This window comes from Dermacentor variabilis, unplaced genomic scaffold (assembly GCF_050947875.1).
Source record: "Dermacentor variabilis isolate Ectoservices unplaced genomic scaffold, ASM5094787v1 scaffold_13, whole genome shotgun sequence".
NCBI classification, from domain to species: Eukaryota; Metazoa; Arthropoda; class Arachnida; order Ixodida; family Ixodidae; genus Dermacentor; species Dermacentor variabilis.
In genome coordinates, this window is record NW_027460291.1 from 12459335 (window position 1) to 12481094 (window position 21760).

Sequence of the window (21760 nt, forward strand, 5' to 3'; positions counted from 1 at the left end):
ACGACGGTATCGCCACCTTGCGCAAGGTTGGATCGCGTTGATAAGTTGATTGTACAAGCCGCTAAAGTGGCTGACGCGCCATGGTGTGGCGCCTTGGTGTGCGCGTCTTGCGTGTCGTGCGCATTGCGCTTTTGTAGTTCTCGACCCGTGAATCATGTTGCGCAGAGCCAGACGCCGCGCGCTCTTCCATTGTTCTTTAGCCACTCCATGTGCAGCAAGGGTGGCGAGCTGGAAGTTGCCAGTGGGCGTTCCGCAAGGCCTTTAGTTTCCTCTCTCATTTCGGACGCTTTCCGCTTTCAGTGCCGCGTCATTGTGGTTACAGCATATTAAAAAACAATCACCGCTTCTATCTAGGTGCAATCACAACACCCTCTGCGCCCAAGCGTGGCGAGCCTATAACGACGAGTTTCAGAAATAATAAAGCGAATAGCTTTCTGTCCCCTCTCCGTCGGATGTTCTCGTAGTTCAGCCGTCGGTGGTCGGTCGTCGGACTGTTGATCTGCAAGGAAAACGCTCGCGCGTTCGTTCGTTGGCTCTCACGCTAACTATATTTTGCTCTCTCACTCGCTTTCTCTAGCATTCTTTTTTTCGCTCGCTCGTTGGGACTAATCGCTTGCATTAACAATCATCGACGATGGTTTCTGCAAATTTTTTTATGTACATACATTGTGCTCACAGTATAGACTTCGTTGCCACACTTCCTACGAAGCACCGTTACCAGAAACGACTGTACCGATGTGACCCTCCGTTGGCACCAAAAGTGATGTTCGCTTATTAACTCGATACTTTTATTTATGCTGCATGTGACTTGCATGATTTAGCGCTCTGGAGCCAAGCTCCAAGTTGTTCATGGGTCTCACGGGGAAGCGCGTTGTTTGATGGATAATGTACACTCGCCCTAATATATTGCGGGGTGGGCGAGCGCGTGGCGAAACGACCCTCCTCCCCTGCTAGCGGGGCACCCCTGGTGTCGAGACCGATGCCTGCACGCATGCGCGTCCCTCCGAGACTGCAAGCGTGCACGTTTCCGCGATTCCTCCTTGCGAGCCGGCGATATCCGAATGGTGCCCCTCTTGCGTTTGGCGCTGTGGCGGCTTCGACGGGCAAAACTTCGTTTATACAACGGAAATCAAGAGTTAATTTTCGTCTTGCCTGTCTCCTTCTATGGAGCGCCTTTTCTGCCACGCTCTTCTGCGGTGGAACGCCCCCGTTCGCAAAAAGAAACAACGAAGATTGGGCGCGAAAAGGTGCAGCGCAGAAAAAAAAAAATGATTTGTTGCGTTCGCCACCGGGCCCTATGCGTCAGCGATCGTGACTCGACAAAAAGCGGCCGCAGCGGCGCGCGCAAGCTCGCGCTTCTAAACACGCTTCACATAGTTGTGCTACAGTAGTGCCCGTCGAAGCCGCCACAGCGCCAATCGCAAGAGGGGCACCTCGCGGCTACATTCGGATATCGCCGGGCGCGCAAGGAGGAAGCGCGGGAACATGCACACTTGTCTCGGAGGGACACGCATGCGTGCAGGCGTCGGTCTCGATTCCAGGGGTTCCTCGCTAGCAGGGGAGGAGGGTCGTTCCGCCACGCGCTCGCGCACCCCCAAAGCCACCTAGAATTATTTCAAGGCCTGCGCGCTCCGTCCGTGACGTCACGTAGCTTGCCCGACCCCGCCGGAGTGCGCCTGCTTGCTACCGCCCGTTCGCCTTTGAACCGAAGTGAAATGGGAGCGTCCAAGAATTTCAATGCACGACCAGTATTTAGAGTCAATTTATTTCTCATACCAACATGAAGTTCCATTTAAAGGCCCGCGGTTAAAACCATTATTTAACGGTGTCATGCTGTCATGCAAGCAAGAGAGTCTGGTTGAGCTACTGTAGCTCAACCAGACGTACGCGTTCCAATGCGCCCGCACGCGCCGCACCACGCCTGGGCGCGTACGGCGTCAGGCGCGGAGGCTGTTTCGCGTGTCGGCGCGCGGCGGCGTGGAGACCTACAACCGCTAGGATTTTTGCGCCCGCGCCGGAAGCTGCCGCTCGCGTCAGTAGCATGACGCACCTCACATGACCACGGCAAGCCAACGTCACTTCCGGAACGACTCTTCACGCGACGTTCAGGCAAGCCCGGGCAAGCTGCTTCAGTAACTCTATGGCTAGGGTGGCTAGTAGGGGAGGTGTGAATACCGCGTGCGTCTAATTGTCGTACAAAAATCCCTCACGTGACCTGATCCTAGGTGCCTAGGGACAGGATCGTTTAGGGACTTTTGAGAAGGCATGATGGTTGCGCCGAGCGACGCCGCGGCGTGTTCGTTCTCGGCGTGATTGTTCACCGGCTCGCGCGGACCGCGCGTTGTTCAACGTTGCTTATGTGATTGTGCTTGCGTTGCTTGTGTGTTGGTTGTAGCGTTGTAGGTACTTAGCGGGAAAGCCGCGAGTAGTGGTGATGCGACAGTGCGGCTTTCGCCTCGGTGAGCTCTGGCAGTACAGAATCTGCGTTGTGTGACCCGTGCTTCCTTGACAATTGAAATGTCGAAGTGGCCTAGCGCCTCGGCAGCGAAGTTCTGTGAACCGCGATGCCGTGGCGTGCGTTGAATCTCCGGCCCACGCCGACCGCTGGTCGTGTGTCTCCGCAGTGGGTTCAGTATTTGTTGGCTAAAAGTCGCGCAGTAGTAGTGGTGTGGCATGTCGGCTTTAAGCCTCGGTGAACTCTGGTGGTGTGAGATCCGTATTTCTGAAGAATTCATTGGTGCTGACGATTGAAATATTCAAGTGGCGTAGCGCCTCGGCAATGCAATTTGCGAACCGGCGCTGTGCAGCAGCGTCGTCGTGTTCGCCCCTTTTCGGCAGCGTCATCACATCGCACATGCACTTTTACTTGACGGGACTCGTAGGCGGAGGTATTGCACGTATGTTTCGCCACGACTTACGTAAGTAATATAATGCTTAAGGTGGTGTTTGCTCACAACTGTTCACGCGTCCTTGAAATAGGGCAGCGCATGTTTTCAATCGTGTTCAGCGCTAGTGCACTATCCGTCACTTCATGTGATTTACTTTTATCGTGGGCTTTACGACAATTATCGCGTAGTGCTGTGAACATAACGGAGCTTTAGTAATGTCACATGATCTGCCAGAATTCCACGAAATGCAGAGCAGATGTTTAATATTATTCCTACTAAGGGCGCGATAAGCACAGTGAGGTGGAGCCGAATACTGTGCCCTGTAATCTTCAGCTGCATTTGTGCCCGTTTTTCGCGCTCTTAGGACGGGACGCAGGGTTCGGTGCAAAGTTGGGACGAATGAATGTGTATATACTTCTGCAATAACTTCACCGCAACACATTTGTTACCCTGAACATACTGCCCCGCCCGCTTTACTATAATCTCAGGTGCTCTCGAACTCTCTATTTGCCGGTATTTTTATTTTAACGTGCTGAATGGTCCTACCGCAATACATATATATAGTGAGGTGAAGCTGATTAATGTTGCCAAGTGCTTTGACAGTGTCAGATCTAACAGTTATAGAATGACATGGCCAATACAACAGCTCACACCTTCACTTTAACAATTCTATTAGGACTGTCAAACTAATCTTACGGCACAGAAAAGCAACGTAAACACCTCAAGAGTTGATTAGCAAGTAATACTGGAAAGTTCAAGTCTAGTGACCAAGGGTGTGGTGAAGTGCTTTAAACATTCAACCAACACACCTTAAGTGCTTAAAAATTTCTAGCATATTGATGCAGGCTGATCAGACTTACTTTGATATTGGTTGTTTTACAATGAAAATAATAGTACTGCATAATAGGACGCAAGCGACTCGTGTGCTGCTTGGTTATGCAAACCACATGGGTGCCAGAAATACCCAAACATGGTGCTTGTTTACACACGCTGCTTGCGTCCACTAATCTAAAGCTCTCTAATGTCAGCAGTATAAAGAGAGGCTGTAAAAATATGGCTTTAAATTTCAGAACTCCAATTTTGTTTCTTCTGTACTTGTACAACCTATGCTTTCGTGACAGCATCTGCCTAGCTCATTGCCACATTTTGCGACAAAAGCAGTGATGATTCAGTCAGAGTTGCCTGTCCTAATATTACTCCAATAATTCTTTAAGCAGTTCATTTTTTAAGCACGAAGCATGTCATGCCCAACTAGAAAATTAACCATGCAATAATCTACTAGAAGTGGCTAAAAAATCAGCAGTCTTCTGAAGTCAGCTTGATTTGCAGCTGCTAAAATTGGCTATTATTGAATTAGGGCAAGGAAGAAACTGCTTGAATAAACATATGTCTCATCAGAAAGTTGCGGTGGTGTGCTGCAGGCTAAAAGCCGTTTTGGCATTGGTCTACCTCTGTCCCAAAACCAGGCACCACAGCCAAGGCGACTTCACTTGGCTTTGACAGCTTCAAATTCGCTTTCACAAGCACGTAATACTCAGTCGAGTTGAGCTCAATGCACATCACCCACACTGGGGATGCAAAGACATACGGCCAAGAGGATGCCACCTTGACGAAGCAGACACCACAGACTTCGAATTAACAAATGACACCAACTATCCCAACTGGTATACCCTCCATTCAAACCAGAAGGGCAGTACACTTACCTAGCATGGGCAACTAGGGCCTTCATCCAGAGTGTCAATGCGACTCTGCCCCAAGAGGAAGCGACCATTATGTGATATAATACTTGATGTAGGGGTGAAAATGTGCCACATATAAAAATCGGGGTTTCAGGCTGGGACCATTTCCGTGATGCACTTGAGTGTGCAGAATGTGAAGGGGTTGAAGAATCGCTAGCAACACGCATCCTTTACACACTGCAAAGAGCGACATGCTAACTAGAGCTTACTGGGCGCGTCATTTAAACATATAGGCCTCAGTAAGCTGTAACACATTCTTGGCTATAACAGGATGCACCAAACACTGTAATACTACTGAAAACATGCTGCTCGATTTTCAGTGCACATCTGAGAAACTTGAGGAACAAGCGGCAGATGTTTTCCCCGACCACCTCACAGTGACTGACCGTCGCCTGAGTTGTACGCACCTTAATGACCACTTGCCAAGGAAGGAATGGAAAGCCTCTGTATACGATGGCAGAACCTGTTGTTGCTCTCGAGCATGTCAACACTTAAAGTGCACATGGCAAAGATGGAGTCATTTTTCAGATGTTGAGGAATCTTGCCGAAACAAGGAAGCAAGCACTATTGCTTGTAATCAATGAAATCTGGAATATTGGAATTCCCCACAGAGTGGAAACACTTGGTCATGATGCCACTACCGAAACCAGGCCAGAAACCTGACACCATAGACAACCTTTGATCAGTCTCACTCACATTGACAGTGTGCATATTGACTGAAGGAATGTGCCTCGCGAGGCTGAACCAGCATCTGGGAAAGACAATAGCCTCTTTCTGCATCAAACCATCGTCAATGCCAGCCGCTTTGGAGGAAAGATGTATTGGTTCTTAGTCACAGTCCAACCAAGAAGGATGTTGAGCACAGTCTGCAATGAGGAGGTACTGGTGGCCTTTCGTGAAGCCTGCCCAGTGATTAGTGGTGTGAAAGCCTCTAATGCAACCATATGTTTGAATATGAAGTTATAGTAAACAGCCAAAGACTTTTACCAACTGCACAGGTGGAAATGAAGGTAAAACCCGGACCAGCACACTTGGTCGCAGGAGTGATTCGCTGATGAGGTAAGAAGGTGACTTAACAGTTGGTGATAAGGCACACCGAATGCAGGTATGCGCAGTATGTATACATACTGTTAGGCTGAAACAGATTAATTTTCTCCAAAGCAATATCAAAAGCTCAATTTTGTTTAGGATGCCACTCATGTGCTTTAGGTAAGTGTGGACATCATCATCATCAGTCTGGTTACACCCACTGCAGCGCAAAGGCCTCTCCCATACTTCTCCAACTACCCCGGTCATGTACTAATTGTGGCCATGTTGTCCCTGCAAATTTCTTAACCTCATCCGCCCACCCAACTTTCTGCAACCCTCTGCTACGCTTCCCTTCCTAGCAGTGTGGACAGGGTTATATACAGCGGCATAGGCAAATGATACAACTAGGTACAGCTGTTGTGCGCAATATTTTTTTCTGGACTAAATTCTTGCTCCTTGAACTCATTCGAGATCATTAACTGTAGCACCAAAGTAGTGGAACACTACCGAACAAAGGCATGTAGCGTGCACATCTCAATTCTTCTTATGCCAGTCTTCTTTTTTACACCAATAGCTGCAATGGGCCAACTCCCCTGGTTCTGATGTGTACTGGTGTTGTCACTCTAATTCCCAAATTTATTGCTAGAATATTGCAGATAAAGTTCTCATTGTGATGTGTGGATTCAAACATATGATCAAAAGATTGGCAGTCCACAATTCTACATTTCAGCCACTCTGCTGAAGGTACAGTCGTGGCGAATACCGATCCTGGAGAGTGCGATCTAGCCAACAGGTGCCATGATTGGCTAACACCTGTTCAGTGTCTGCGTGCTGTATATAGAGCTGACGTCCACGCCTTCAAATTCTTACTCATCACTTTCCCCACTTGTGAAGGCAGTACTATGTTAATTTTTCTTTGTGAAGGCAGTACTATGTTAATTTTTCTTACATGTAATGACAGTGATTGGGTGCATCTGCTTTATTAATCTTCTAGTGCTTGGCTTCTCAGATTTACTGGATGGGGCTGGTTGATGGGGCAGAGCGAGAGACCTAGCAATGGGCAGCTCAAATATAGATTTGAGAAAACCAAATTAATTCAGCAGTAAGAAGCTAAAGGGTTGTTTTTCTGGAGACCAGAGACCAAGTCTGGATGTGAAAGAGGAGGAACAAAACTTGTCTTTCCACTTCAACACTGGGAGGCACAACTCCCACTTATTTTACTTTAAAGGAGATTACTGACTTGCACTGGCAAGTGTTCACTTCACCAAACACCGAATGAAGCAAGCTTCCTGCGCATATTTCACCATTTATTGCATCACTTTCACAGTATGAGTGAAACTCCAATTTTCGTTATGCCACAACTTGCCCAATCTTGTGTTTTGCAGTAGGATTTTAGCAGTGCTATTAAGGCACTTGCATATTCGTGAATAGTAGTAGAGAAAAAAAGAAAACAGTGGCTCTTTGTGCATCGACTATGCATGCACCTGGTGCTCTCATGTCCATTTTTTCCGCTATCTGCTAAACCGTTCTAAACAAAAGCTCATACACAATTATTGTGCAGAGTCAGACAACTAAACCAGTATCCTTGGTAAGCAAGGTTTATTTATTTGGTAACATTTTCTGTGGCCCTGCTATTGGGCTTTCTTTTCATCCTTTTCCGCTGTGCAGATTCATTAAGAAGTGACAAGACAGTTTGACAATTTTAATCATTGAAAGACTTAGCGAAACCTTTTTTGGGTTGTTTTTCCTTGCTTTCAGACTCTGCACATTGCCTTTTAAGGCATGTTTCAAGTGTTTCTTTTGTTTATGGAGAGGGCATGTTAACATCTTTTACACCATGTCAATTATGTGGTGCCATAGTGTGTTCTTGGATGGAGTCTTGCCCTTTCATTCAGTACAACATAATGTTGTTTTTTGTGTCGTAGGCCGTTTTACATTTGAGTATGAGTGTAGCATTTCGCTAAGTTTTGCCTCTGTCACCCAAGCTTGCTACCCAGTGCTGTTGACATGTGACACACATGTGACTTTTGTTCAATAAAAGGAAGTCTGTCACTTATCCTGTGCACTGGTTGTCTTTTTGAATTACAATTTGTTGCCTATATTAGTTTTTTTGTTGTATCTCAGATTAGGAATGGCTATCACAGTTGACATCATTTAATCATATTGCACACAATGTGGATGATATGTACTTGCAATATATGGCCTCCATAAATAGAAGTTAATTCAAGAATAGTGCCTTTGCATGGTGGGGCAGCCATGAATTGTAGCTATAAGTTACCAGCACTGCAAGTAGCACTGTTTGTGCAGAATATAGTTCAACTCTACTACTTTCAAACATCATTGTTTTTATCTGCATTTGTATAGCTCCAGTTCCTGTGAACAACACGAATCTGGCGGAAGAGTGGCTTGCACCTGCACTGGGGCCCAATGAATAGCCAAATTTCTGCCTGTTTTCATGTTATTAGCATACTAGTTGAGGCAGTCGTTCTTATAGTAAACTGTTTGCGCAGTGTAGAAGCCACTGTGGGTGTCAGGATCTTGTACACATCTTCAGCTTTGCAGGGGACACAGCATCTGGCACATAGTTTGTCACAGGCCATGTTTTTGGGGCAAGTTGGGTTTACTCACTTGCAAAGAGAGAACCAAGCTTGTTGGATATGAATTAAACCGCCTGTACACTCGGTGGCCTTCTTCATTTTGTGTGACATATGGTTATAGCTACTCTTGCTTTATGCACTTCTTGTCTGGCAGCAGTTTTGCTTTTGAAACACTCAGGATAGCTTTCAGCAAGCTGGACAGGAATAGCACTGAAAAACCAGCAGATGTTAATTGTTGCACTTGTCATGCGAAGCTTCCTACAGTATGATGAGGACGGAAATTAATGAAGGTGTTCCTCAAGGCCTTCTAGCTTGTCATGAGTTTGGAGCAACATGATGTACAGCACTTTTCTGATCGCATACTATAGGTTCAGCAGGTGTGGCCATGGTTGAAGTGCAGTGCAAGGTCAAGAAAACAGATATCTATGAGCAGCACACTGGTAAAGGAGACGCTGGGAAAACTAGTGGGAACCCTGTTGAACATTTAATTGACCAAGTTGCTGGCTTCATCAGGCAAACTGTGATAAAGAGAAGGAAGTCATCAACACATCAGAAGGTTTTTGCGTATAGGCACTGCTAAGGTTCTCAGGCACGTCTCTTGTAACACGCCAACAAATCTTAGTGCGCAGGCTATGCATGACCAACTACATATGCCTTCTATTTGGACAAAGAACTGCTCATTGTAACTGATGAAGATGGAGTGGACAAAAAAAACGGCAGCTCCACTAATCTGGTTTCACTGGTATCAGCAGTGCTTTGTAAGTATGCATCGCCATACTCCCCACTGCCTTCTTGGTTGACATCAGCAAGGACCGGCTTTAGGCAAGGGGTAATATACATCTTTACAAGCTAAAAATGCATGCATGCATGGAGCGCACATTGTGTCCAAAAAGTAGGCACTTCACAGGGGCACTGGAGAAGAAACAGATTATTGACAGTGGCCAAAGGCAAGCTTATCTGCTACTAAACACCCAACACTGTTGCCACGTGACACCTCTGAAACAATCCTTATGAAAGAAGAAATCATCCTTGTGCATCCATAAAGAGGGCGGATAGGCAAACCCCTTCAGCAATGCTGCCAGCTTCAAAAGGCCCACTTGGCACATCCTGAATGCTTCCTTCTTAGACTTTTCTGGGTGCAAGCATTCTACTGTCCAAAAGTTGTCATTGAGAGCACTGTTGGTTTGGTGGCAATACAGTTCAGAAGCGATTGCAAGAAACCTTTCTTCCGAGTTGGTCTGGAGGCTCATGGTGCTCACAAAGCGACACCATGAGACAAGCAAGGTGACCGGATGTCTCCAAGCCCTTGTTCGTGTATCACACTGTTCTGTTAGTAACAACCATCAGATCTGAAACCAACAAGCTCAAGTTCAGCACTCGTGTGGTTACTGTGGAGGATCCATAATAAAAAGCACAAAACAGAAAACTGAAGGGAAAGGATAAGGCACCATTTAACACCTAGTATTGCTGCAGCCCACCCCTTTTATTTTGTCTGGTCATGCTACATTTCTTTCTATACATAGGCATGAACTTATCCTGTGCACAGCTTACTGCAGAGAGCATAGGTGATGTTCCCAATCGGTGTCCGATTTTTATATACACTATATGCTGGCTCAAAGATGCTCGAAACACTGCAATGGAAGCTTCTAATAGAAAAGGTGCCTGGAAGAAAAAAAAGCTGTGCTGCAACCATCTTGGCAACATCTTGTCCCCTTAATAAAAATTGTGCTTCCGTATAAACTTCAGCCCTCCAGTTTAGAGTAAAGTACCAGTGCACTTATGAAAAACGAATCAATTCTCAAAGAGCATGTGCAGTCCAGCCAGAAGCATAGGTATGAATCCGCATTGTGCTCCTGCATTGAAGGTGAATAACGCGTTACAAAATGACGAATGTGCCTTAGTAAGCTTCCCTGCAATATGAATTTGTAATGTACAAAGAATTGTCAATTAAGCTTATCAAGAGCACAGATGCACTTGCAAATTATATCACAATTGAAAATAATGAGCAAACCTATGTGCCCTTTCCACTATTAGTATGCTTTACTGCGCGATGCTTATTTCCACCTCTGTATTGCGGTGTAGCAAGCTACGAAAGAAACTTTGCATAATTGAGCTTTTTAAGATTACCTTTTTTGCAATACACCTATGTTCTGCGGTGAAGCCTAAGCAATGTACTGCGTTGAAGCATACTAAAAGTGGAAAGGGGCCACTGTCACTGGACATAAAAAGAGTTCTTTAATTATACCCTATGATTATACACTCGCGCAACCGCCGCCTCTCAGGTCGCCTGAGTGGACATACTATGCTGGGTGATAGCGGCCCCCTCCCACTTTTAGTATCCTTTACCGCGTAACTAAAATGCACTGCGTCGAAGAAGCAGTACATTTGTGTTGAGTGAATAAACAAATGGTTTTTACAACAGTACAGAAATAAACGCGCACCATGCATCAGTCTACCACATGGAAGAGCGTCGCAACAAAAGGTAGCCGATTCACACAGCATGTGTAGCCCACTTATCAGTCGTAAAGGCTATTCTGGGTAATTCATAATTTCACACACACAGAAATATGTTTACGTTCGTACTCCTTGCGTAATAAGACTTCCAGAACTTCCACAACAGGAAGTAATTTACAACACACAAACGAAAACAACAGATACATATGCCTTGTTTTCAACTCGGTCGTCATGCAAATGACATATAGCACGGAAAAACGTGAACATGCTGTGTGTTAGCATCGTAAACTTCATACTAGGCAAGGAGCACACCACAATTCCGCGACAGCCGCTAATGAGACCAAAACGGGAGCACATATCTGTGAACGTGCAAATGGAGACCTCTGCTCCTCCACCACCCCCCGCTGCACGGCTGAACCACTCGTTTCAAGCACAGCACACCTAACACACATTCAGCACTGAACAGTGGGCGGTCGACGCAGTCGCATTTACATGACTTGTAGCGAGCAGCACATCCCTCGATGTCCGTTAAGCAAAGTCGGACACGGCGACGCCACATCGCGGTTCGCAGAACTTCGCTGCCGATGCGCTAGGCCACTTCGACATTTCAATTGTCAAGCAAGCACGGGTCACACAAAGCAGATTCTCTACTGCCAGAGCTCACCGAGGCGAAAGCCGCACTGCCGCACCACCACTACTCGCGGCTTTCCGCCAAGTAACGCAGAACCTACAACCAACACACAAGCAAGGCACGTACAATGACATGAGCAATGTTGAACAACGCGGGGTCCAGAGAACGATCACGCCGAGGACGAACACGCCACGGCGTCGCTCGGCGCCAGCATCGCGCTTCTCAAAAATCCCTAAACGATGCTGTCCCTAGGCACCTAGGATCAGGTCACGTGAGGGATTTTTGTACGACAAATAGACGCACGCGTGAATACCGGCGGCGCAAACGTGACCCCACAGCGCACCGATGCCGCGGGGCGGCGCTGTTGACCAAGGCGGGGTAGTGTTCCTGTATATGCTCCCGCAGGGAGCAGAGTTGCGCATAGGTCCGCCGTCGTGATCCAGCTCTGCAGCGAAGCCCCTCCTCGCGCGCGCAGGAGCCAAATGCCGCGCGGTGTTCCGCCTTTTTCTCTAGTGGTCGCGAGCTACAAGCGCCAATTGTTCGCAGGCGCTTAGTAAAGGGCAATTCTTAATACAGGCTACACTCGAATGAGTCATTCGTGCAGTCGGAGGGGGTGGGCTTCCAACCAACCGAAACTTTGTATGTACCTATGTAAACACGCATATACAAAAACACACATGAACGTACAAATAAGGGGTAGGACCGCCTTCAGTTCCCCAAAATAAAATACTCCCGTGGCTCGAACAGCTCCAAAGTTCGCTCGCAAACGCGCAGTACGTTGCCACAAAAGGCGGTGCAATGATTTTCATGCATATGAAGTTGTCTTATCATTGTCAGAAAGCAAGAAATGTTTTAGAAAGTGTTTAAAACTTCACACACGTAAGCTGGACACTTAGCGCATGTTGGCTGCCGAAACCAGCCGATTAATGGCCGTCGCCAAGAGAGCTATCGTGCCTGCAGTTATGTCAGTGACCGTTAACAGAGCGTCATTTATCACTAACCATCGCTCGAAACAGCTGCACGTTTTCGATACATGCGGTGCAGACACAGATTTAAGCGCATTTCAAATGTTCACATGCGCACATTTTAAGCAAAGCTTATTTTTACGATTCATTCATACCGCAGACTAATCAGCTATATAGTATCAGCAAATCTGCAAGTAGAAAAAGATTCAAGATGCAAGAGCTTCTAGATCAAATTTATTTCATACAAGGGAATGCATGAACGGCTGCTGGCAGCAGGCCAAGTGTGCTGGTTCTTGGAACCTTGGGGGCAGAATTCAAAGAAAATGGAAAGGCAACAAGCTATTAAAAGTAACAACAGGTTATTTTTATTGCACTAATCACATCAAGATGGCAAACTTGCAGAGTAATTATTCACACAGTGCAGACTGTAATCTGACAACACATTTTTGGCATCGTAATGGCACAATACAAGTGCCAGTACGATGTGTTTCGTATCACATCACCAAGGTCCTTGACTTCACATCGTCGAATACCGTACCTGAAACCCGCAGCTGCTCCTCTCAACGCACGATCGACGGTCCGCTGATTGCAATGGCGATGGCACTGACGGAAACGACGAGTTCGCATGAGTCGGCGATGCGCCCGTAAAGTTGGCTTCGCAGCGGCGCGGATCATTTGACGTCATTTTTCGCGCTCGGCCAATAGCTGTGCGAGCGGCGCCGGAAAAGGTATGCGCAACTCTGCTCCCTGCGGGAGCATATACAGGAACACTAAGGCGGGGTAAGCACGCAGCCGAAATGAACGCCTCGCCAGCCTCGCGTCGGCTGCATCTCTACCACCGAAGTGAAAATGAGCCCGTTTCGGGTATCCCGCGCTTTCTGCGAGCGTCAAAGAATGAATCTTCATAATGAAAACAATGTTATGCCAGCCCAAATCATTACTCCTGTGAGATTTTACGGGCCCAGTTCGCACTGTATCGAGATTCAAACGCGTTTTGTCTGTGCGCATTTCGTGAGCTGGCTTTGGGTGTAAGGAGCTATAGTGGGGCCTTCGAAATAATTTCGACCACTTCGGGTTCTTTAACGCGCACTGACATCATACGGCACACGGGCGCCTTGCATATCGCTTCCCTGAAAATGCGACCGCCGTCCTCGAGATCAGCAGTCAATCACCCTATGCGTGCCGTAAGACCTGTAAACTGCAGACATTACCTGATAAAGTCTGGACGTACTTACAAACCACTTTTTGTCTGCGCTTGCAGACCTGTAGCATGTTATTTTGACGCTCATATAAGGAATTTACTATGATTGCAGACAGTGAAGCAACAGATCTGGTCATGAAATCGTTTATTTACAAGTGAGAAAAAATATTTACAACACACAAGGTTTCAATGTTTTCCGTTTCTTCTCACTGCTCTGCTGATTGAAACCTTTAAGCAAAAAGTGAATCCTTGTGAGGCAATAAAAACGTATAACTGAGGCTGTCAGGGTAGCAGAATGGTCTAGGCAACCAATCTTTGACATTTAATCAATTGACTGCAAAATCTCGGCCACAGCTTCGGCATGCTAACGTGTTGCACTGAATTAAAAATTATGGGGTTCTACGTGCCAAAACCACTTTCTGATTATGAGGCGCACGCCGTAGTGGAGGGCTCCGGAAATTTTGACCGCCTGGGGTTCTTTAACGTGCACCTAGATATAAGTACACGGGTGTTTTCACATTTCGCCCCCATCGAAATGCGGCCGCTGTGGCCGGGATTCGATCCCACGACCTCGTGCTCAGCAGCCCAACACCATAGCCACTGAGCAACCACGGCGAGTGTTACACTGAATAAACGAGTGAGTTTGTTTTCAAGGGCATTGTCCAGCATATAGAACGATTCTGCGGGATATAAAAGGCCCTCAAGGTCCCACTCTTTGGATGCCTCTCGTGGAAGCTCTCTGGGGATATTGCCTTTATGGTGCTTCGTAGTCTTCACAATGCGTGGGCAAAACACGCCTTCTCGCCACATAACCTGCAATGTAATAATCTAGCCGTGCGTCGCTGCGGTGCTCAACATAACTTTGGTGGTCCACAGCATCTCGCCCTCGAATGACGGAATGGCGGGAGGAACACTCCAAAACAGGCGACGAGACCAACTGACAGCGGAGGGCGCAGACCAGCGCGGCAGTACCACGCCGTAATACCACGCCGCGAGCAGCAGCGCCACGTTCCCCCTGGTGGCATCGGTGCGCAAGGGGGTCACGCGCGCCCGAAGGAAAGCGCCACCGGTATTCACACCTCCCCTTCTAGCCACCCTACTAGGGTGGCTAGAAGGGGAGGTGTGAATACCGGCGGCGCAAACGTGACCCCACAGCGCACCGATGCCGCGGGGCGGCGCTGTTGACCAAGGCGGGGTAAGCACGCAGCCGAAATGAGCGCCTCGCCAGCCTCGCGTCGGCTGCATCTCTACCACCGAAGGGAAAGTGAGCCCGTTTCGGGTATCGCGCGCTTTCTGCGAGCGTCAAAGAATTAATCTTTATCATGACAACAATGTTATGTCAGCCCACATCGTTACACCTGCGAAATTTTACGGGCCCAGTTCGCACTGTATCGAGATTCAAACGCGTTTCGTCTGTGCGCATTTCGTGAGCTGGCTTTGGGTGTTAGGGGCTAGTGGGGGCTTCGAAATAATTTCGACCACTTCGGGTTCTTTAACGCGCACTGACATCATACGGGCCACGGCGGCCGCATTTCGATGGGGGCGAAATGCGAAAACACCCATGTACTTAGATTTAGGTGCACGTTAAGGAACCCCAGGTGGTCCAAATTTCCGGAGTCTCCCACTACGGCGTGCCTCATAATCAGAAAGTGGTTTTGGCACGTAAAACCCCATAATTTTTTTTTTTTGACATCATACGGCGCACAGGCGCCTTGCTTATCGCCTCCCTGAAAATGCGACCGTCGTCCTCGAGATTAGCAGTCAATCACCCTATGCGTGCCGTAAGACCTGTAAACTGCAGACATTACCTGATAACGTCTGGACGTGTTTACAAACCACTTTTTGTCTGCGCTTGCAGACCTGTAGCATGTCATTTTGACGCTCATATAAGCAATTTACTATGATTGCAGACGGTGAAGCAACAGATCTGGTCATGAAATCGTTTATTTACAAGTGAGGAAAAAAATTTACAACACACAAGGTTTCAGTGTTTTCCGTTTCTTCTCACTGCTCTGCTGATTGATACCTTTAAGCAAAAAGTGAATCCTTCTGAAACAATAAAAACGTATAACTGAGGCTGTCAGGGTAGCAGAATGGTCTAGGCAACCAATCTTTGATGTTTAACCAATTGACTGCAAAATCTCGGCCACAGCTTTGGCATGCCAGCGTGTTATACTGAATTAAAAATTATGGGGTTCTACGTGCCAAAACCATTTTCTGATTATGAGGCATGCCGTAGTGGAGGGCTCCGGAAATTTAAGACCACCAGGAATTCTTTAATGTGCACCTAGATCTAAGGACACGGGTGTTTTCGCATTTCGCCCCATCAAAATGCGGCCGCCGTGGCCGGGATGCGATCCCACGACCTCGTGCTCAGCAGCCCAACACCTGAGCAACCACGGCGGGTACGTGTTATACTGAATAAACGAGTGAGTTTGTTTTCAAGGGCATTGCCCAGCTTATAGAACGATTCTGAGGGATATAAAAGGCCCTCAAGGTGCCACTCTTTGGATGCCTCTGATGGAAATTCTCTGGGGATATTGCCTCTATCACTAAGACATGCTGCTTTGCAGTCTTCACAATGTGTGGCCAAAACACGCCTTCTCGCCCCATAACCTGCAATGTAATAAACTTTAAGCCGTGCGTCGCTGCGGTGCTCTACATAACTTTGGTGGTCCACAGCCACTTGCACGGCATCTGTTGGCACAGCCTTCACGCTGTCTTCACTGTGGCTTTCTTGTTCAGCCAGCACCTCTCCAACAAGCACATCCGACGACACATTGCCGTCCTTGGGGCTCCTTGTGAGGTTCTAGAAACTAAGACACCTGGATGTGCGCAAGCAACATTTGTTACTTAAGCATGCCGAACTTCTGTAAAACATTTGTACTATTTACCAAGCTTGCACGTATACACACCTTATGACTAGAATGAATTGAGGTGGGGTAGGATGATTGTTTGCCCCACTCGCTTGTCTCACAACGCCAAAACATTGCTCTAGGCGGTCTTGGCTCAGTTTCGAAGTCATCATGTACATGATGTCAGCATTGTCGGTAAGGTACTTTAGAAGGTGTTTTGTTGAATGGATGGTCATCGTCAGCCCCTCAGAAGTACTGTTACTAAGAAAGCCGAGCCCATTGGAGTGAGCCTCCCATTCATCAAGAAACGGAAGAGTTTCATCAAGGGTGGCCTCTTTCTTGCTGCCCCATCTGAAATACCAAACAGAAAAATCATGCACCATTTTGAGAGAAAAACTATGTTAAAATAACCTCATGACTTCTGCAGGGAACCTCGACGTCATAGCTTCAATGAGCCTGGCCTGACCATTGGGACCACTCGATCCCGTTTGGCAAATGCTTGTTTGCAGGCAGGGGCACGGAAGAGATACCTTTTCTGAGGTTTTCTTGTACCCAGTATCACATCCGGGCACAAAGCTCCGTCTTCTTTTTCGCTGCCGACTGCATCTCGCCCTCGAATTACGGATTGTCGCGAGGAACACTCCAAAAGGGGCGCCGAGACCAACTGACAGCGGAGGCGCAGGCCAGCACGGCTACGAGTCCCCCGCCGCGAGCGGCAGCGCCACGTTCCCCCTGGTGGCATCGGTGCGCAAGGGGGTCACGCGCGCCCGAAGGAAAGCGCCACCGGTATTCACACCTCCCCTTCTAGCCACCCTAACCCTACTATGGCTTCAGCAACGTTACTAGATACTTTTCAGTTGTAAAACTCCGCCTGGGAGCGGCGCGAGAACGTGACCCTCTGCCGTCTCCACTCGCGAGGTGGCGCTGCCGCCACGGTCGGCCCGGTGGGCTGCGGAAGCTTCCCAAGGCAGCAGCGCGCTGCCGACTCAATGCCAGGTTTTTTTTTTTCTTTTGCTGGTCTCCGCGGCGCTAAGTATTCGAAGAATATCCTTTTTACATTGTGCACTCTGTAAAAAGCAGCTAATAGGTGAATGAAGGGGTCAGTGAGGCTTTTCGTTTTGGCATGTTTTATGTACACATGGAAAAAAAAAAACGGGAGCGGTACAACGGCGGATTGATGAATTTAAGCGTGCTGCATCGATATTCACAAAAGACGCGCTTTCTTGGTTGCTACAGATACCTTGTGGCTGCTTTCTAGTTGACAGTTTATATCCCTGGAGTAAAAATGCATCCGCATAACAATAAAGAAATTCAGTACTTCGCACGTGAACGCGAACATATGCTCTGTACAACCAAGAAGAGGGAGGCAGCACCCCTCTAGGTCATCTAAAACTTTCCAAAATATGTCCCCGCAAAGGCCTGCCTCATCCAGGGAAGCTGACACACTTTTGTTAGCAGTCTTCATAAAGCCCAGCATCTTTGGCGTCGGGTGCTTTAACGAACCTTGCTTGAAACTTCTGTACTCAGTTAAGTAACTGTCGCAACCAACTGCTGGGGTTTCAGAGCTTATGTCCGCTATACATAGATCACATGGTGCGCCCTTTCTGACTTTATGTATGATATATCCACACAGATAATAAACATTGTCCTCTATGTTTCCTCGAGCATAGGTGTGCTCATTGCAAGCACAATCTGGTGAACTGCTTGGCTCCAGGCAACTTATCAACGACGCCTCAATGGCACTGCGAAGACTACTTTGCTTTGACTTGCAGGCTTCTCTGGTCTGCTGGAATGTGTCGTTGACGCCGACGAGCACAGGGCTTGGCACACCTTCCACACTCCCACGTAGCGCTGCTTTAACAGGTGTATACAGGCTTAGAAGGCGGAATATCTGCGTGAAGTTGGTTATAGTTGGATGGGACTCATCTCCACCGAAGGAACGCACCAGTCCAAAGTGTCGCTGAAAAAACAGAGTGGGTGAATTTTCTAGCAAATAGTACAATGTGAATGCAGTCACAACAAATGTGAACAGTGTGCCTTACCTCCAGTGGATCTTGATTTAACTTGGCTGTCAAAACATAGAGCGCACCCTGACGCAGCAGATCATCAACAATATCTAAAGTGGACATCAGAGTTACTCGCAGCGACTCTGTCGTTTGTTGTGATGCAAAAAGCTTCAGGTTTTTTTGGATTGCATTCTGCTCTGTCACGTTTAGCAGTTCCAAAAAATCTTTGATGACCTGAAATGAATAGCATAACAAGTTTATAGCCCTTAGGAAATGCACACAAAGTTCAAAGGCTGTGGTCTGGTACACTATTTCGTCGTAGAATGCTCGCAAGTTTTTAATAACACAAACAAAAAAGAGGAGTAAAAACAAAGTGATAGTTAGGAAGGGCAATGCACTCTCCCTAGCTATCACTTTGCCTATTTCTCGTTGTTTTTCTTGTTTCATTGCTGTTCACTGGCATTGTATGACGCAATAATGTAATAACTCGCCCAACAAACCACCCATATGACGCATTACCTGTATTTCCTTCGAGTGGCGCCTGACTCCTCTGGCTGGCAGCTTTGTGTTCAGGGCATCAAACAAGTCATTCAGCATCATGGTAAAAGTCTCTGTGCCTTCCGAGTCTTCCATGCCTGCTGCCTTGGCTTCTCGGTACACTCTAATACCAATGGCCGTTCCACGGCTAAACAGCTGTTAAGAAATAACATCTCAGTTAGTCTTATGAAAGGAAGCAATGGTATTTACCGACCCATTTACATGAAAAATGCACGTTCTAAGTGATAAACACCTGTGTAGCCAGTCGGACGCTCTGCTTACGAAGATTGTCAGGGGCAACATGGGCTTTTGACAGCTTTGGGACTACTCGCACGTATTTATCCTTTTCTGCTTCATAGAGTGCACTGTAATGTTTAAAGTTGATTTGATGATGACCGGCCTGAAAGAAAAACAAAATGTTAAAACTCAAGACAATGACTACGGTGTTGTTTCTTACCATTCCATAGTTGTGCTTTTGTAGATGATTCCTGATGCACTTCATGATATGGGGAACATCACAGACGAAGTATATCTTTTGGGAAAGATCCCAAGGGTTCTCAATGTAGTGACGTGCGGAATGTAACTTTCCAGACAGCCCAAAATGACTCCACATTGACTTATTGTTGCCGGCCCCATCACTGATTACAGCAAGCACCGAGGCATTGTTCTTGCGCAACTCAAGGATGGCGCTCAACACAAGCTCCGAAAGGATCCTTCCAGGTGCTGCTCCTCTTGTTGCGAAGCTTGCTATCGGCTGCACCCAGCCCTCGAAGAGCGGCACGAACATGAGTACCAGTGCATGATCTGCGAGTTGATTTGGGTTTTCGGCTTTCAGGTCACCGTAGTCAACAAAACCATCCATTCTGCAGGAAGCTTTGTTAAATGCAACAGCCTGCTTCAGTTTGATTTCATCAAGCAGTAACACACCATACTGTTTAAGCTGATCCTTGTCGTGGAAGTGTAGCTTAATATTCCTCAAGGCAACTTCATTGAAGCCGAACCTGCAAGGGATGCCACTGATTATTTGTTGCAAGCGTGCCTTGGAAGGAAGCGGCAACAGTTCCATGTCCGAAATTAGGGTGTATGCTTTTGGACTTGATATCCGTAAGAAAAGGCAGGTCATTAGCCACTCGTTGTCGTACCGCCTCCCTTTCTTGGCCCGAGCCCTCGATGCCATCAAAGCTGTCTTAAACAAGAGCTGCTGCTTTGCTGGGAGAATGTGGAGAGCACTGTCGATCTTTGCTTCAGTGATATTGTGAAGGGAGTTCTTCACGACCGCAAGCTCATGTTTCAGTTTTTCTCTTTTAAGTGTTGCCCGTATTGCTTTGCGACGCAATGGTTTCAAACAGATGCTTCTTTGCCTTGGTTTTCGGTGCTGGCGCTTTTTCATACGGTCCATGAAGAGTTTACTTAGCATCTTACATTCTGGGCAGGTGGTGTTTAAGCTTATGACAGTACATGTCTTCCGTCTCCACGTTTCACCGCCTTTCGTGGCAACCGTTGATGACTCGATTTCTGGATAGAGCTTGGCGGGGATACCTTCGCACGGTTTCATTTGGTCTGTGTAGCTGAGCAGATATTTCAAGTCACGAAGTGAAGTCCTTTGGACGGACGTGTTTGTGGCATAGATGCTTGACGGTACAAGTAGGCCGTTCGCACTAACAGTTAGCTCAAGGTCGCTTGATTTTGTTACGGCTTTTTCAATGCGAGGAATAGCGTTTTCCAGTACAAGTTTGAACAGCACAACCGTATCATCAACTGCTTCCGTCGACCAGCCTTCCACGCGTTCGCCCGCTTTAGCGATGGTCGAAAGCTCGGCGAAGAGCGATGCAGGGCTTTCGATGGCAACCGCGTCGTCCGTGGAGCGCACTCGTTCACTATGGTCAGATTCATTGGGCACTGCGTTTTCATTTTCGCCTCCATTTTGTTTCTTGCGGCGCTTAACTTCACGAGCTGGTCTCACAGTGGGTAGCTTGCGCTTCTTTGAGGGCTTTGATAAATATTTCGGGCAATTCGGAAAGAGACATGGTACAGCGTCTTCCTTTAACGCCCACTTATCACGTGGTATGGCGACCACTTCACCATTTATGTTGTGCACGAAATCTTTAACGATGTCTTCTGGCTGGAAGTGTACGTCACACACCACACAAGAGCTGGAAAGTTCTTTGTCGAGCCTCGGAATCGCACGCTGCCATTCGCGAAGGCGGGGATGAGTCTTCGGCGGCCTGAAAAAATGTCTCTTCTCGTTTGAAGATTGCACTGAGTCGTACCCACTCCTGCAGCCTGTCACAAAACACCGAGGCATGCTTGCTCACAAGGGGAGCAGCATATTTCTGGAACACAAATAAGAAACGCGCAAAACGTGGCACGCTGCTGCACTCGTCGGTCTCCGTCCGCTCGCACAAACGTTGCTCGCACCAACGTGGTGGCTCGCACCGCCCGCCTTCGGGCCGACCGTGTCGCGCGCGCCGCCCCGCGGCCGCGACAGAAAGGGGTCAGGTGCCGTGGCGGAGTTTGGCAACTGAAAAGAATCTAGTAACGTTGGGCTTCAGTACCTGGTGATGCTATGCCGATGCTGCTGCAGGTTTCGCCGGGCTCACGATACTCATATTAGGTCGCAGTTGAGCTGAATGACCCACAAGGAGTCGTAAAATATGTTTCTGAAATATAAAAACAAATTTTAAGCTAAAATTATTGTGTTTTCTTGCAATAGACAGTTTAGTATAGCGTACGCTATACCATTGCGTACGCTAAAGAATAGCAGATCGTCACTGCGCATGCGCTGAACGCTAAACAAAATGGCGGGTATAGCGGGCGTACGCAACGCAAAGCGTTGTTGCGGGGTTTGCGGAGCTTGC

General features: G+C 47.6%; 1 protein-coding gene across 1 annotated transcript; it reads right to left on the minus strand.

The window, feature by feature from the left end:
* Positions 1–16320: 16320 nt before the first annotated feature.
* LOC142566805 (uncharacterized) lies at positions 16321–21407 on the minus strand. The gene is made up of 6 exons (XM_075677687.1): positions 19360–21407; positions 19156–19302; positions 18885–19058; positions 18402–18599; positions 18002–18319; positions 16321–16329 (listed from the first exon to the last, which is right to left on the minus strand). Exons 1-6 carry the CDS (start codon positions 21205–21207, stop codon positions 16321–16323), a joined length of 2694 nt encoding a protein of 897 aa, XP_075533802.1. The 5' UTR covers positions 21208–21407.
* Positions 21408–21760: the final 353 nt, after the last annotated feature.